Here is a 15079-nt window from a genome sequence, read left to right as displayed (position 1 = left end):
TACAGGTGCTGGGAACCTAGCTACTGCCCTCTGCCAGAGCACAATAGGCTGTTAACCACAGAACGATCTCTGCAGCTGCTCCTGAAGATAGTTGTTGACAGCTCTTTCCCAATCAGACTGTCAAAGCCAGAGTCTCAGGAAGAGCCCAAACTCAGAACTTCTCTAGAGTGTCTTTGTGTTAACTTTTGGGTGACAGTTACTCACCTTGTTGCTCCACTGTTTGTCGCCACCCTCAGATAACTCAGTCTTTCAAATGACAGTTGCTGTGAACAAACCCTCCCAGACCTCACACCAGGTTGCTGTGATCTGGAGCGTTGTGGTGGCTGAACAAACATCACTATGTGCACTCCCTCAGTGAGGGAAAGAGACCAGGCAGGAGGCACAGTTACACGATTCACAAGTTTATTTGACCTAAATAAATACAACCTGAGAACATCCATTCCAGTGCCTTACACATTAGCTCTCCTAAAATGAGCACATTTTGCAGCGCCCGCTCTCAGGACAGGCTCAGAAAGGTGTTTACTTGGGGCTGTGTTAGGCTGAGATCAGCTGTGAAGGTAATTAAACTTCTATCTTGAGTTTGTGTCTGGCCTGTATCCCCTGTAGGCTCCTGCTACGGTTTGGATGGTTTTCCTTATGGGTTTATGTGCTGGAAGCGTGGTCCCTAGTGCAGCAGGGTTAAGATGACGTAACTCTTAAGAGATGGGCCACATGGAAGGTAACTAAAGCAAGGGGTCCTGCCCTCAGGAATGGGTTAATGCTGTTCCACAGAATTACTGTATCCTGCGGCTCGTCTCATTATATGAGCACCCCTGCATGTGTCCCTGTTGGGTAGTGCCAGCTGCCATGAAGCCCTGGCATAGCTGAGCACAGTCTGGTTCCATGTTCTTAATCTTCTAGAATTGCAGGTTAAATAAATCATTTTCTTCATAAAGTACTCATCCTTGTGTATTTTGTTATAATAACACAAAGAATATTAAAACATTCCCCAGGGCTGGCAAGATTGCTTATGAGGCCTGCCACCAAGCCCCATGACCTGAATGTAACCCCCAGGACCCACCTGGGGGAAGAGAGAACCACCTCGCTCTGGCTGTTCTCTGATCTTCACATGTACACAGAATAAATACATGTAAAAACAGGCCCTGCCTGTGGGGTCTGCACTGCCTCTCCAGGCTACAGCTCAGGGCTCTGTGCCAGTGTCCAGCCCTTGCACAGAGCTTTGTCCATCTCCAACCTCTGACCCTGGAAGTAGTTTCTCCAGGGAAAGGGGTGACACTGAGAAAAAGTTGGTAAATAGACAGGAAACCATGTCCTTACCCCCACCAGAAGGCTGAGCGAGGGAAGAAACACAGGCCCCTCTCCCAGTTATCCCCTAGGGCCTTGACCCATAAAGAAGCCGGACGTTGGGTAGTCCACGTTTGTCTTCTCTGTCAGCTGAGTCAGAGGTTTGGGTCCATGTTCTCCAGATCTGAATTTGCCTCCTCATCATCTTGGGACTCCTAGATCAGAACCAGAAAGGCAGCCACAGGTTTGTGCCCATCCCCAGGGCCGCAGCCCGAGGGCCAACATCTCTTTCCTTCTGCCTCCACCCCAGAGGAGTGAGAAGAAAGATTTGCTGCCCTAGGACTCTACCCGCCAGGCCTTCCCTCTGTCCTAACCCTGCCCACACCGGGAAGGCCCATTTTTAGGTGACTCCTTACCAGACTGAGGCCCCTGCCCTGCCGCAGGGTGGCATAGAAGTGCAACACTTGGGGATCACAGCGAACCACCGTGGGGTCAAAGTCTAGCACACGTAGGCCCTGGAGGCTGCGGGCCCTCGAGAGGGCCACATAGGCTTGACCACTGGCAAACACGCGGCCCAGAGAGATCTCCACACAGTCCAGAGACATGCCCTGGGTGATGGAGGGACAGTTAAAGCCATCTTAGCCTGATGTCTCTTGCATTCGAATGACTTTCATCAGCCCATCCAGAGTCTCAAGGAAGAGGGGGTAAGCAGGGGACAGGAATCCAGGGTAAGAATTGAGGGACAGGGTGTGACAAAGAGCTTTAGCAATGGTCAAACAGGTGCAGAGCTAAATCTGTACAGAGCTAAACTCTACTAGCTGAATGGCCTGGACAGGTTTTTTTTAGCATATTGATTTTCTGCCTTGTGTAACACCAACTATTATAGTTTTATCTACACTTCATACGGTTGTTATAGGGATTAACCTACTCTGGTCATGGTCAGGGAATGGCAGAGGAGTGCCTAGAAATGGGGAGAAGAATGTAGACTAGGGAGTGCATTAAAGAAAGGTTTAGGGCTGGGGATGTGGCTCAGCTTGCCTAATAGGCATGAGGGCCTGGGTTCAATCCCCAGCACCCACATAAACTAGGAACGACAGGGTGCATACTTGTAAAACTAGCCTTTAGGACACTGAAGTAGGAAGATTAGAAGTTCAATGTCCTCTACAGCTACATAATGAGTTTGAGACTAGCCTAGGCTACATGAGACCCCAAGGAGAGAGGGGAAAAGAATGGAAGGAAGATTGGTAGGTTTATTTTGATCTGGAACATTCCATCCAAGGGCTATTCAGTCCCCCTAAAGCCTTTAAGACATATTCCAGAATGTCCCAGCATCTCCTGCCCACTCTCTACCCTATTTTGCTCACCCCTGCCCTGGGTAGTCACCTGGCTTTTGTGGATGGACATTGCCCAGGCCAACTGTAGGGGAAGTTGCTGCCGGCTGAGGAACTGGCCCCCAGTGACCTGTACCGTCCAGCGGTCAGTTCGGATGACTTCAGTGACACCACACAGGAACCGTACTTGGGGAAGCCCTGAGGAAGGCGTGGAGAAGTCCCACCTTTTAGCCACCCTGTGGTTTGTCCTGCTGTGAAATAAACCCAAGAAGTACGACCCTCTCCAACTCACTTACCTCTCCCTTCTGACTCAAATCCAACTACCACTCCCCGGGCTCCATTTACCAGGCCCCGAGACACTGACAAGTTCTTCACCAGCATGACCTGCGGAGGAAGAAGTACAGGGATGGAAAGGGACCCTCCCTGTGCCTGACTCTTCTCTGGCAGTTAGGATTCAAAGAGAGGGTGGACACTGTCATGGAGTTGAGTCCCAATTTTTTTTTTTGTTTGTTTTTTGAGACAGGGTTTCTCTGTAGCTTTGGAGCCTATTCTGGAACTTGCTCTGTAGACCAGGCTGGCCTGGAACTGGCCTCCCGGGTGCTAGGATTAAAGGTGTGTGCCACCACTGCTTGGCTTGAGTCCCAATTCTTAGCATGACCACCAACTGACTGTGACCTCTAGAACAAGCTGCCTTATTTTCCTGGAAATATCTTGGCCTTATCTTGTGTCAAGCGAGCTTACTATTCATCACATTGCCAGGAAAGGAGATGGCAAAGCAAGGAGGGTAAGCTACATCGCAGGACTTTGCGAAGAGTTAGATCTAGCTGGGTGTTATGGCACATGCCTTCAATTCTAGCACTCAGGAAGTAGACAGGAGGATCTCTATGAGTTCAAGGCCACCCTGGTCCACTTAACAAGTTCCAGGCCAGCTGGGCTACATGGTTATCCTGCTTCCAAAAGAAAACAAACAAACAAACAAAAAAAGGCAGGTGGGATTATATCTGCTAAGAAGATCACAAAACTTGAGGAATGACACCAGCTCCCGCCACCTCTCTTTCAGTCACAATGTGCATTTCCCATATGTGCACAATGGACTCTGAGGAAAACCTACCAGTCTTGCCCATCCCATGAAAGAAGAGTCAGAACCTGTCCATCTATAAGGTATACTGACATAGATCGCCATGGGGGAGACAGTCCACCTGGGAACTGAGTTTCAGTAAGTAAGAGAAAAAGACTTGTCAAAAGCAGCGTTGCTTGACAGGGCTCTTGATGCTCAAGAGGAAGGGGAAGCTGAAGACAGAAAAGCAGGGGAAAGTGGTCTCAGTGGTCACAGTAGGTCCATCAACTATCAAGTGGCCTTGGTAGAGTGTTAATAATCAGAGATCTATGCCGCCCCTGCTTTTTTACTCACCTGAGCCCCAAGCTTTAACTGAAGGACACGGCTAACAGGACACTGGGCATCCAGGGTCCGGGCTAGCTCAGGGTCACTGTCTATAGCCTCAAAGCTGTGCACCTCACCTGAAAAGGGAGAATTGGGAAACCAGGTTATATATTATTGACTTGTGACTCAGCTTCCAAAACTGTAGAGATCAAGATGGTTGTGGGGGATGGGCTGGGCAGCTCAGCTAAGGCCTTGGGATCTGCTCACCATAGCCTTTGGTTCATAGTTTCTTCTGTAAATGCACATAGAACTTGGGCCCAGTTTTCTTGGGATGTGGTGGGGGTGAGTGTCATACCTGTTTTGACAGCCCCTCCCAGCTGGTCTCAACAGACCCAAGCGTTCTATTTACCCGGCAGCTCCTTCAGCCGCTTCTCATTGGTAAGGGCCACATCATCCTGATGGGTGCAGAGTCTCGTGGCTATAATTCCATCTCTTCCCACTTTATGGGCAGCAGTGGCCCTGAGCTGGCGGGTGACTTCATCTGAACATCTGTGGGAGCTGCACTGTCAGATCAGAGGTCCCCTGGACACCAGAAAAGGTGGGGGCAGTATGGTCTGCCTTGGGACCCCAAAAGGGCACCAGGACAGGATTTTCTGCTACCCAACCCCCAGCCAGTCTACCGGTCCCTCAGATGTGGACATTGAGCATGGGGATAAGGATGCTGAACTCTGAATACAGGTGGAACACACCTGTGTCTGCCTCGAGAGGAACTGGCCACCTCTGAACCCACAGAGTTCATAAAGCAGCAGGATATCATGAGTGAGCATGAGCCAGAGGTTTGTAGGCCTGGAACAAGACACTGGTGTTGATACTCTGTAATACTGTCTATGCTATCATCCAACCAGCAACAAGACACTGGTGTTGATACTCTGTAATACTGTCTATGCTCATCCAACTGGCAACAAGACACTGGTGTTGATACTCTGTAATACTGTCTATGCTCATCCAACTGGCAACAAGACACTGGTGTTGATACTCTGTAATACTGTCTATGCTATCATCCAACTGGCAATCTTCTAGCCACTTGCCTACCGCCTTGGCTGAAATAGGTAGCCTGAGCATTTTTCCTTGTTCTTCTTTTTTTTCCTGAGCTCGCAAGAGTATGTATATGTGCGTGTAGAAGAGCATTTACACTTCTATAGGTTGGAAGTAAATGTTTTACTTTTAGCCTTTTTCCTCCCTATGAGACAGGATCTCACTATGTAGCTCTATCTGTCTTGGAACTCACTTTATAGACCAGGCTGGCTTTGAAATCACAGAGGCTTGCCTCTGCCTCCAAGTACAGGGATTGAAGGCCTGCGCCACTATGCCCAGCATTTTTTATCTTTTTTATTTCTTTGCTTGTTTGTGAGACAGGTCTGTCACTAAACCTAGAGCTTACTCATCAGGCCAGCAAGCTCAGAAATTCTTCTGTCTTGACCTCCCCAGCACAGAGATTTACAGGCATGTGCTGTCACCCCCAACTTTTTACATGGGCACCCAGGGATCCAAACTCAGGTCTGATGCATGCTTGTGTCATAAGCATTTTACTGACTGAACCATCTCCTCTCCCTGCTAGCCTATATTTCTATGTGAGGTATAGTATAGGTGGTAGGTTTGTTTGGTTTGGTTTAGTTTTTTATTTGTTTGTTTGTTTTGTTTTGTTTTGAGGTAATGTCTCCTTAAACAACCCAGGCTGGCCTCGAACTCACTGCGCTACCTCAGTCTCTTGCATCCTGTGTGTTGTGTGCCCAATGCCCAATAACATTCTTGACTATATTATATCCTAAGTTGTCTAATGTCCTGTCCAAACCTTGTTTCCTGTACAGACTGCTCGCTACCGAGGACAAGCATCTCTCCTACTTCCCTGGACCAGGTGTGGTTACTAAAGCCTATGAATCCTAGGACTGAGGGGGTGGAGGCAAGACTCAGTAGTTCAAGGTTACCCTTGGCCACATGGCAACTTCTGGACCAGCCTAGGCTACGTGAGACCTGCCACGCCCAAACAAAATAACGCATCCTTGTATTCTCACCCCATGGCCTTTTCCAGTACCCACCTTCCCAACCTCACAGCTTGCAGCAGAGAGATGAAGGTCTGATCTGCCTGTCTCCACACCTCAGTCAGCTCCAGAGTCACAGGCACACACTTCCTCCAACTCTTGGCCTAGTGGGGAAGGGTAGAGGTTGAGTAAGGGAGCAAAGAAGACTACCCCAGGAGGGTAGGGTCAGAGTCAGGGTGTAACTCCCCCAAAAGCACAGGTCGGGCAAGGGTGTGACCAGTACCTGGAAGCAGAATTGAGGGCGCTGGGAGCCTTTGGTCACTGGTGGCAACTGTAGGAAGTCCCCACAGATGATGAGCTGGATCCCTCCAAATGGCTTCTTCTGTTGCCGGACAGCTCTGGACAGGAGTGGAGAGTGCTATAGAGAGGGTGGGTGGGCAGGCTCCTTGGGGACATCACCAGATTCAAACCCCAGGGACTGCCCTTATTGTACCTACTGACCTGGCCACAGCTTCCAACTTGTCAAACAAGTCTGCCTCTACCATGGAGATCTCATCAATGACCAAACGTTGACAGTTCAGCCAGCCCTGCCGCACACCTGGTCGATGGGCCAGGGCCACACACTGGGCCAGGGGAGCCTGGCCTGAGCCAATGCCTGTGAGTGACACTCTTCAGTCTTTGCTGAAACCCGCCCCTCCCATCTCTCCCTCTTTTCCCATAGGCTCACACTTACCTGCAAAGGCGTGAAGGGTGGTGCCTCCGATGTGGCACGCTGCCACCCCGGTGCTGGCAGTGGCCACGGTGCCAGTCGGGGGCAGGGAGCCTAGAATTTGCTTCAGCAAATAGGACTTTCCTGTTCCTGGGCAGTAGGCAAAGTCAGAGTTGTCTGCTCCTCCGTGCCACCCGAGGGCTACCTGCAACCTCCCTCCACCCCATTCTGTCTCTGTTACCTGCACTCCCAGTAAAGAAGATGCTCTGGCCCTTCAGGACCAGCCTCAGCACAGCAGCCTGCTCCTCAGAAAGCTTCGGTTTGCTGGAATGCATGCTCAGCTTCTTCACAGGCAGGGGCCACCTTGGAGCTTCCTAGAAAGAACAGGGAGATCTCAGAACCTCCTGCCATGCTGTTTGGTTTGTGTGCATTGCAAGACAGATAGTCCTTTGCCTTGCTGTTAACTTCACTTGGAACTTTGAGCAGGTCTGGCTCATCTGGAGTTCACCCCGACAAACACTAGCCTCCACCTCTGGCTTTGCACCAGCTCAGTGCCAGGCATCTTAGCTTGGTGACCATACCTGATCGAACCTAAAGCCCTTTCAGACCTACCTGGTGCTTTTCTCAGGTGATTGGACTATCACCTGTCCCTGACCGGCTCCCCTTCTAGTCTTTCCAAAAGCTCCTCTCTTTGGGGGCTGTGACATCCGTTTCTCCTTCTTAAATTTCCTTGCCTAGTCTCTGCTGCTTTCTCTTTGAATGTGGTCTGGATCCCAGTTTCCAGTTCTCAGTTTATCCCAATCTCGGGAATTACCGGCAGGGAATCGTGGACGATTTCCACGTCCCTGTCACCAAACTCAGATGCTGTACAACGGGCATTTCAGATCACCAGCGGTCCCCTTAATACTGCCAACTATCTTCTTCCAACTTCGGGCCTCCTGGGTCTCTTCCATCCTCAACAGTAGCACACCCACTCTCTTTCTGGTCCTCACCGTACTAGGCTTTGATTCCGTTGGCCGCTTCTCCAGGGCGGAATCTGGAGCCCGGGTGGCCACGGCACGACGCAGTTCCTCCGGTTGCACTGGACTGATGGTGACAAAGTCTCGGGGTCGCGGGTCGAGCAGTTGTGCGCGAGCAGAGGCGGGTCCTGGCCCTGGGGCCGCCGCCAGCTTCAGACGCAGCGTGCGCAGGAAGCGGCGCAGGCGCTCCGGGGGACAGTCGGAGAGCAGCAGCTGCACTGAACCAGCCCGGGGGACGCCATCAACGGGGAGCCTCAGCGTGCTGCGCCCGGCCGCAGCGAAGCGGGTGAAGAGGCGCACGGCGCGCAGCGGAAAGCAACGTGGTTTCCCCACAGGTCCCGGGGCCTGCAGCCGCAGCATTAACTCTCGGCGTTCGTTTCGACCTAGGCTCAGCTCCGCAGTGCGCAGGGCCTGGCGCTTGCGAGGCTGCCCGCCAGGACTCAGCTCCTCCACGGCCACCCGGCACCGCAGCTCCGCGTCGTCACATTCACCTGTTGCCGCCTGGGTGCTAGAAAGCATCTCCAGTGCCTCTGCAGATTTGCAGAGACCGGAGCACACAAGTCACGGAAAATCGGGATGTTATAGGTGGTATGAATGCCGTGACGAAAAACAAAACAAAAACAAACAAACAAACAAAAAAACCTGTCCAGAACACTTAGGATCAGGGAGGCTGTCACTGGTAACAGAAGGAGCCACCAAGATACTACAAGCACTCTGGAGCGAGGAGAAAGCACTCTAGAAATGTCTTCTGCTGCAGTTCCCGGGGCGATGAAAGGTGGCGTCAAATGCACTTAGGGCTGTCGAGCCTCAGTTGTCCAGCAATGGCCAGATGAGAAAGTGGTTCCTGCTCAGAAAGGAAATCTGCTCCAGGAGACCCACCCAGGCCAGTACCGGACTCGTCAGGAACCGTAATGCAAGCAGAGCAATCAATCACACATTGGCTGGTGAGAAGCAAACTGGCTGGAGGTGGAAACAGGCTGAGGCAGGCACAGCCCCTTCATAAACCAATTAGGTATCAGGGTCCGTGCTTTGGAAAGGGTGAGTTCTTAGCTGGGGAATTTACGAAACCTCCAGGCCCAGTAATCCATTGTCCCTCCATCCGACCCACTTATCTGTATCTCTCCCGGCGGGGATCCCGAAAATAATCACGTTCTTTGCCTCCCACCTCAGGGATCCAACTCACTTTTTGCTTTCGGAGGAAAAAGTCGATCAGAACCGGCCGGCAGCAAAGCTACAGCTCTAAGAACATTCAAATACTAGAAATAGAAAAATCACCCTATCGCCGGCCTGTTCTTTAAATTCTCTAGCCAATCAGGGGTGGAGGCGTGGCCACGGGCGGGCCTTTCCTCTGTTTTCGACTCTAAGGACTGCTTTGTACAGTCCCCAGGAACCAGGCTTATCGCATTGCAGGACCGTGTGTTTTGGAGCTACACGAGTGGGCGTGGTGGGGTAGGGAAGCCGCTGCGGCTGCGCAGCGCGTGGCATACTGTCATCCAAAGCGGCTCTAAAGATTTGGGAACACTTCTATTAACATTGTCCCCTTTTCTCGAGCCCCCACACCTCACTGTGCTTGGCCTTAGGGAAAATATCCATCGTCCTTTGCACACCCTGTCCCCACCCACAGAATCATTGCCATCTTCTGGGCAGGCCATTCCACTTGCCAGTCAAGACCCGCTTCCCTCTCCCCTATTCTTTTCATCCTTCTCTGCCCTAGTAAGAATTATTCTATACACTTGTCTTTTTTCCCTTAAGTGTCAGGTGTCCAGAGGGTAGCGTGCGAGCAAGTCCTGTCTCAGGGAATTCTTACTTCTCTCGTGCTCAGAGAATTTAATCTTTTTCAGTTGGGGGTCTTGCTACATTGTGTAGGCTAGTCTTGAACTCCAGGGCTCAATGGATCCTCCTTCTTCATCTCCCTAAGCAGCTGTAACTACAAGCACCTGACACGATCCTGCTTTGAAAACTTACTTCTAATTATTATTTTTCCCTCATTCAAGTTTGAAATTACATAGCTGGAAGGAATCTTCCGGGTGAGTCGGGTCACATATTATTTTACAGATAATGATAACGACTACAGACTAAATTGCCTCCTTTCTCTTTCTTTCCTTCTTTGTTTCTTTGTTTCTTTCTTTTCTTCCCTCCCTCAAACCTCCCCCAATCCCCCCACCCCACTTCAGGGTACCGTGTATTCAAGGCTGACCTCAAACTTCTCAAAATTGCTACTTGCAGACACATGACACTGAGTTTCTAATCTTTCTGCTTCCATCTAAATGTGATTCCATGCATCTACCACCATGATGCGTGGTGCAACCATAGTTACATTCTATATTTAAAACTTTTTCTTCTTTAAGAATTATTTTACAGCTGGGTTCCAGAGCTACACAGAGAAATCCTGTCTCTAAAAACCAAAATAAATTACTTTATTTGTATGAATGTTTTGCCTGCTGAATGCCTTGAAACTGGTGGTCGTGAGCCACCATATGGTGGTTGAATTGTACCTCTACAAAACCTCTTTACTGCTGAGCCATCTCTCCAACCCTCAAAACTTTTCATCAGAACTGGAGAAATAACACAGAGGTTAAAATTCAAGGGATCCAACACCTTCTGGTACAAATACAAGCATGTAAGCAAAACACTCATACATATATATGTGTATATATTTAAACAAATATTAAACATTAAAAAATTGCTTTCATCATCTCACATAGAAACTTTGTACCTACTGAGACAAAAATTTACAATTTTTTTATTTTCAGACCCTGGCACCGCAACACTTTTATTATGAAAATATTCAGGCAAATACAATGCAGAATGGTTAAAAGAATTTTACAATGGGGTCCAAGTGATGGTTCAGCAGGTTAAGGCACCTGTCACCAAACCTGACAATCCAGGGACACTTTTGGTTGATGGAAAGATCCTCTCTCTCTCTCTCTCTCTCTCTCTCTCTCTCTCTCTCTCTCTCTCTCTCTCTCTCTCTCTCTCTCTCTCTCTCTCTCTCTCTCTCTCTCTCTCTCACACACACACACACACACACACACACACGTGTGCGCGTACGCACCCGCGCGCGCACACACACACTATAATTTTGTTTTGTTTTAAGACAGGGTTTCTCTGTATAACAGCCCTGGTGGTCCTGGAACTCTTTTTGTAGACCAGGCTGATGTCTAACTCACAGAGGCCTGCCTCTACTTCCCAAGTGCTGGGGTTAAAGGTGTGTGACATCACCACTCAGCCAAGAGCTTATTTTATGTATCTATTTAGTTGTGCTGGTGACAAAAGCTGATCAAATGCTCTACCACTGAGAAACACCTCTAGTCCCACTATTTTGTTTTCTTTTGTGTTTTGTTGTTGTTGCTGTTACTGTTTTTTGAGGCAGGGTTTCTCTGTGTAGACCAGGCTAACCTCAAATTCAGAGAGAGCCACCTGCCTCTGACTCTGCCTCCGGAGTTATGGGATTAAAGGTGTGGGCCACCACCAGCAGGCTACTTTTGGGGTTCTAAGATAGGGTGTTATTGTACAGTTCAGGCTGGTCTAGGACATGCTATGATACAGCCCCAGCTGGTCTGGCACTAGCAATTCTGCCTCCTAAGAGCTGCGATTACATGCCTGGTCACACACTCACGGTGTGTGTGTGTGTGTGTGTGTGTGTGTGTGTGTGTGTGTGTGTGTGTGTGGTTTTGGAGTTTTTTGTTTTAACTATTAGATTGATTCATTTTATTTATTTTATTTTATGCGTGTGTTTTGTCTGAATGTACGACTGTGTACCGAGTGTCTAACGAGAGGGCGTTACATCCCTGGAACTGGAGTCACAGATGGTTGAGCCACCCTGTGGTGCTGGGAATGGAACCCAGGTCCTCTATAAGAGCCATCTCTCCATTCCAATCAAGTATTCTGACTTATATTTTAATTTCTTTTAAATAAGCACGTGAGTAAGGAATTCTGGACTATTCTAGATACTATTTGGTATTATTTGAACATGTTAGACATTGTTCGTACCTAAACTTTTTTAAGAGCAACAACACTGAGTCCTTGTAGGAAAAGAAACCCAGAGCTCCATTTGGCCACTCTGGAGAATCAACGTTCCTTGGACTCCGCCCTAGCTCCATCTGCGGTTCTGTTATTTGGGTCTTGATTAACTACGTAGAGGGGCGGAGCCAGATCGGGAGTCTTCCCATCTGCTGTCCAACTTCCTTCTTTGCTGCTTTGGGTTTTATTGCGCATATATGATACTCTGTTTGCTGCAACTGCTGAGGTCAGTTTCAAGGGAGGCACAAAGCTGTTTTTGAATTTCCTTTTCTAAACCCAAATCCAGGGTTGGAGGCACACACTTGGAGGGAGAGGTTTCTCCCTTATAAAATTTCCTCTTGTAGAACTCTTTCCAGGCCTTTCCCATTCTCTCCCACGACAAGGTCCCAGGCCACTCTAAAGAAATAACTGTAACTTTAGCAAAGGGCAGTATCATGTGATACTAAAAAGAACTCCACCCCGCCCCTCCGAGACCTTAGGATCCGTTCTCTCCAAGTTTTTTCCTTCCTTCTTCTTTAATTTGAAGCTTGCAAAGAAAAAAGTGGTTAGAAGAGATGAACAAGGAAAGACTATTGATTTTATGATTTTGTAGCTTCCAGAGCACACACCAGGCACAGTGAGGTGCACCTCTAAGCGCATTTCGGGTGCTGAGGTAGAAGATCCAGCATAGACTACAGTGTGAGTCCAGTCTCAAAAGCAAAACACCCACATCCACACACATAAACACAATCCCCAAACAGAGCAGGACCTCGCCTGTTCTGCTTCCTTACTTTGTTAGGTGTCTGCTCCCTCTCCCCCTCTCCCCCCCATAATGCTGTTGCCTCTCCACCCCCTCTTCTCCCCTCTCCCACACACATACCTCTGTCCTTGTCTCTTTCAAGTTAATGGCTTAATTATGATTTGCTGACTACTAATTTACCTGAGCCTGACTGTCTTCACTCAGCTTTCTGATGTATCTTGATGAGAAATGCCAGTAGGCATGTCAAACTCACATTCTCCAGAATAGAACGTTTAGTCTTCTCCAGTGCCATGAACACACCTGCTTTTCTCCTGTCTTCATTCACTAAGTAGGACCAATGTTTAGGACTCCAGCTGGAAACCTACGCCTTACCTTTGATGCCCTCCTCACCTGCCACTGAAACTTGATCTTCCTCCAAAATGTATTTAGAGTCTCTTAATTTCCTCTTGCTCTCATTCCTCATCCTGTGGTTAGGTTATCACTTTTACTCTGAATTACAACAATAGTCTCCTGGCTACCTGGAGTCCCAGCTTCCAGTCTTTTTTTTTTTTTTTTTTTTTTTTTTTCTGAGACAGGGTTTCTCTGTATTGTTTTGGAGGCTATCCTGGAACTCGATCTGTAGAATAGGCTGGCCTTGAACTCACAGAGATCCACCTGCCTCTGCCTCCTGAGTGCTGGGACTAAAGGTGTGCGCCACCAACGCCCGGCTGCTCCAGCTTCCATTCTTATAATAACCCATTCTCCAAGTAGCAGCGAGCTACATGCTTTTTTTTTTTTTTTTTTTTTTTGTAGACAGGGATTCTCTGTGTAGCCCTGACTGTCGTGAAACTCACTCCATAGAACAGGTTGGCCTCAAACTCACAGAGATCTGCCTGCCTCTGCCTCCAGAGTGCTGGGATTAAAGGCTTGGCACAAGTGGGATTTTTATTTTGAGTTATTTACCTTCCTGTTTAAGGAACTTCATGCAAGACAGATTGTTTCAATCTTGGAAGAAGCTGTTATATGACAGTGGGGTCCTGGCACATTGTTTTCTTCATCCTTCAAAAATTATTTTATTATTTTATGTGTATGAGTGTTTTACCTGCAGGTATGTCTGTGTACCACTTACATGCCTGGTGTCTGAGGAGGCCAGAAGAGGGCCTCAGATCCATCTGGAACTGGAGTCATAGACAGTTCTGAGCCACTATGTGGGTGCCGAGAACCAAACCTGGGTCCTCTGGAATAGCAGCAAGTGCTCCTAACCAATGAGCCATCTCCTTAGCGCTCTCCACCCTTTGGGAGTAAGAACCAGTGGCAGGAATGAGCCAGCAGTGTGCTCCACCCTCTTTCATGGAGAACTGAAAAGGTCCCAGGAGCCTAAAGGCCAGCAGAGGGCAGTGAAAGAGAAGTTTGGTCAACTGCTGTAGCTGAGACTCTGACAGCCAGAGTCAAAAGAGGTCACTATTGATCCCTCCCACACGCACACAATTCTGGGTGCTGTAGCATGGGGCACACCTGACCAGGGAAGCTCGTGTGTGTGTGTGTGTGTGTGTGTGTGTGTGTGTGTGTGTGTGTGTGTGTGTGTGGTGCTGGAGGTTTGGATGTGGCAGTCACTCTCCAGGTTTCTGTTTCTCCAGTATGAAATGAAAGTGCATGATAGAACTTAAAGGCTTTTTCGCAGGTCTCTTCACCCCACTCTCGAAACAGCAACGTGGTCAGATCAGGGCTGGATGGAGTAAAGGTAACTTGAGAACCAAAGAGAGGTTAAACCAGGGAGAAATGAGCACGGGAGTTTGGGATTTCAGGGAACCAAAGGCAGACCTCCTTAAAGGACAGGAGCCCAGACTCCGATTCTGGTCATAAACCCCAAGCTCGTGGCCCGACTCCACCCAGAAGTTTCACAGGCCAGAAACCATTGCTACTACTCGGACTTCGGGGAGGAAAGGAGGAACCAGCCAGTCGGTGGTGGTGCACATCTTTAATCCCAACACTTGGGAGACAGACGTATCTCTGTGAGTCTGCAGTGTGAGCTCCAGGTCAGCCGACTGTTACACAGAGAAACTGTCTCGAACGAAAAAACAAAAACAAAAACAAAAAACCCGGAAAGAGTAAGGACCTCTTTGTGCACTCATTTCTGAACTGCCCTGGCAGCTGGATCCAGTCCCGCAACCCAGGCCCACTGGGTTAGGCAACCTCAAAGGCATCAACCACCCACCGCCTCCCAGGCTTGCTCTGCCAGCCGCGCCCCCGCCCCGCCTCCGCCCTGCCCCACCCCGCCCGCATCTCCCTCGCCCTCGCCTCTGCCTCTGGGCCGGAAGCCCCCTCCTCCTCCGTATCTCCCATCTCCCCAGTCTGTACCCCCCCCCCAGTCCCTCTTTCTGCTTGGGTCCGGGAAGCCTCGCCCCGCCCTCTTCCTGATACTTCAGCTCCGCCCGGTTCTTCCGTCCATTCCCGGAGTTTAAGACCAGCCCCTCCCAGGATCCTCCCTGGCCCCGCCCCTGCACCCCCACCCGGCCACGCTCCTCATAACGCTGCGGGCGGGGGCTGGGGGCCGCAGCACTCCTCCCCGGCCCCG

General features: G+C 49.6%; 1 protein-coding gene across 1 annotated transcript; it reads right to left on the bottom strand.

Annotated features, from left to right (window-relative positions):
* Window positions 1-385: 385 nt before the first annotated feature.
* On the bottom strand, window positions 386-9014 carry Pif1 (PIF1 5'-to-3' DNA helicase). The gene is made up of 13 exons (XM_005075530.4): window positions 8947-9014; window positions 7737-8607; window positions 6986-7118; window positions 6769-6894; window positions 6537-6690; window positions 6319-6433; window positions 6093-6199; window positions 4406-4545; window positions 4027-4133; window positions 2912-2999; window positions 2668-2813; window positions 1701-1892; window positions 386-1499 (listed from the first exon to the last, which is right to left on the bottom strand). Exons 2-13 carry the CDS (start codon window positions 8280-8282, stop codon window positions 1440-1442), a joined length of 1914 nt encoding a protein of 637 aa, XP_005075587.1. The 5' UTR covers window positions 8283-8607; window positions 8947-9014; the 3' UTR covers window positions 386-1439.
* Window positions 9015-15079: the final 6065 nt, after the last annotated feature.

This window comes from Mesocricetus auratus, unplaced genomic scaffold, assembly GCF_017639785.1.
Source record: "Mesocricetus auratus isolate SY011 unplaced genomic scaffold, BCM_Maur_2.0 Super-Scaffold_100691, whole genome shotgun sequence".
Lineage (NCBI taxonomy): Eukaryota > Metazoa > Chordata > Mammalia > Rodentia > Cricetidae > Mesocricetus > Mesocricetus auratus.
This window is presented reverse-complemented; position numbering and strand designations above follow the sequence as displayed.

What these genes read in the sequence shown, in the direction of transcription:
- Pif1 (XM_005075530.4), bottom strand. Translation starts at nt 8,282, where the DNA reads ATGCTTTCTAGCACCCAGGCGGCAACAGGTGAATGTGACGACGCGGAG. An exon ending in AAGTTGGAAGCTGTGGCCAG is followed by an intron (nt 6,434 to 6,536) that starts GTCAGTAGGTAC and finishes ACTCCTGTCCAG; the next exon opens with AGCTGTCCGGCAACAGAAGA. An exon ending in AGTTAAAGCTTGGGGCTCAG is followed by an intron (nt 3,000 to 4,026) that starts GTGAGTAAAAAA and finishes CTTCCTCCGCAG; the next exon opens with GTCATGCTGGTGAAGAACTT.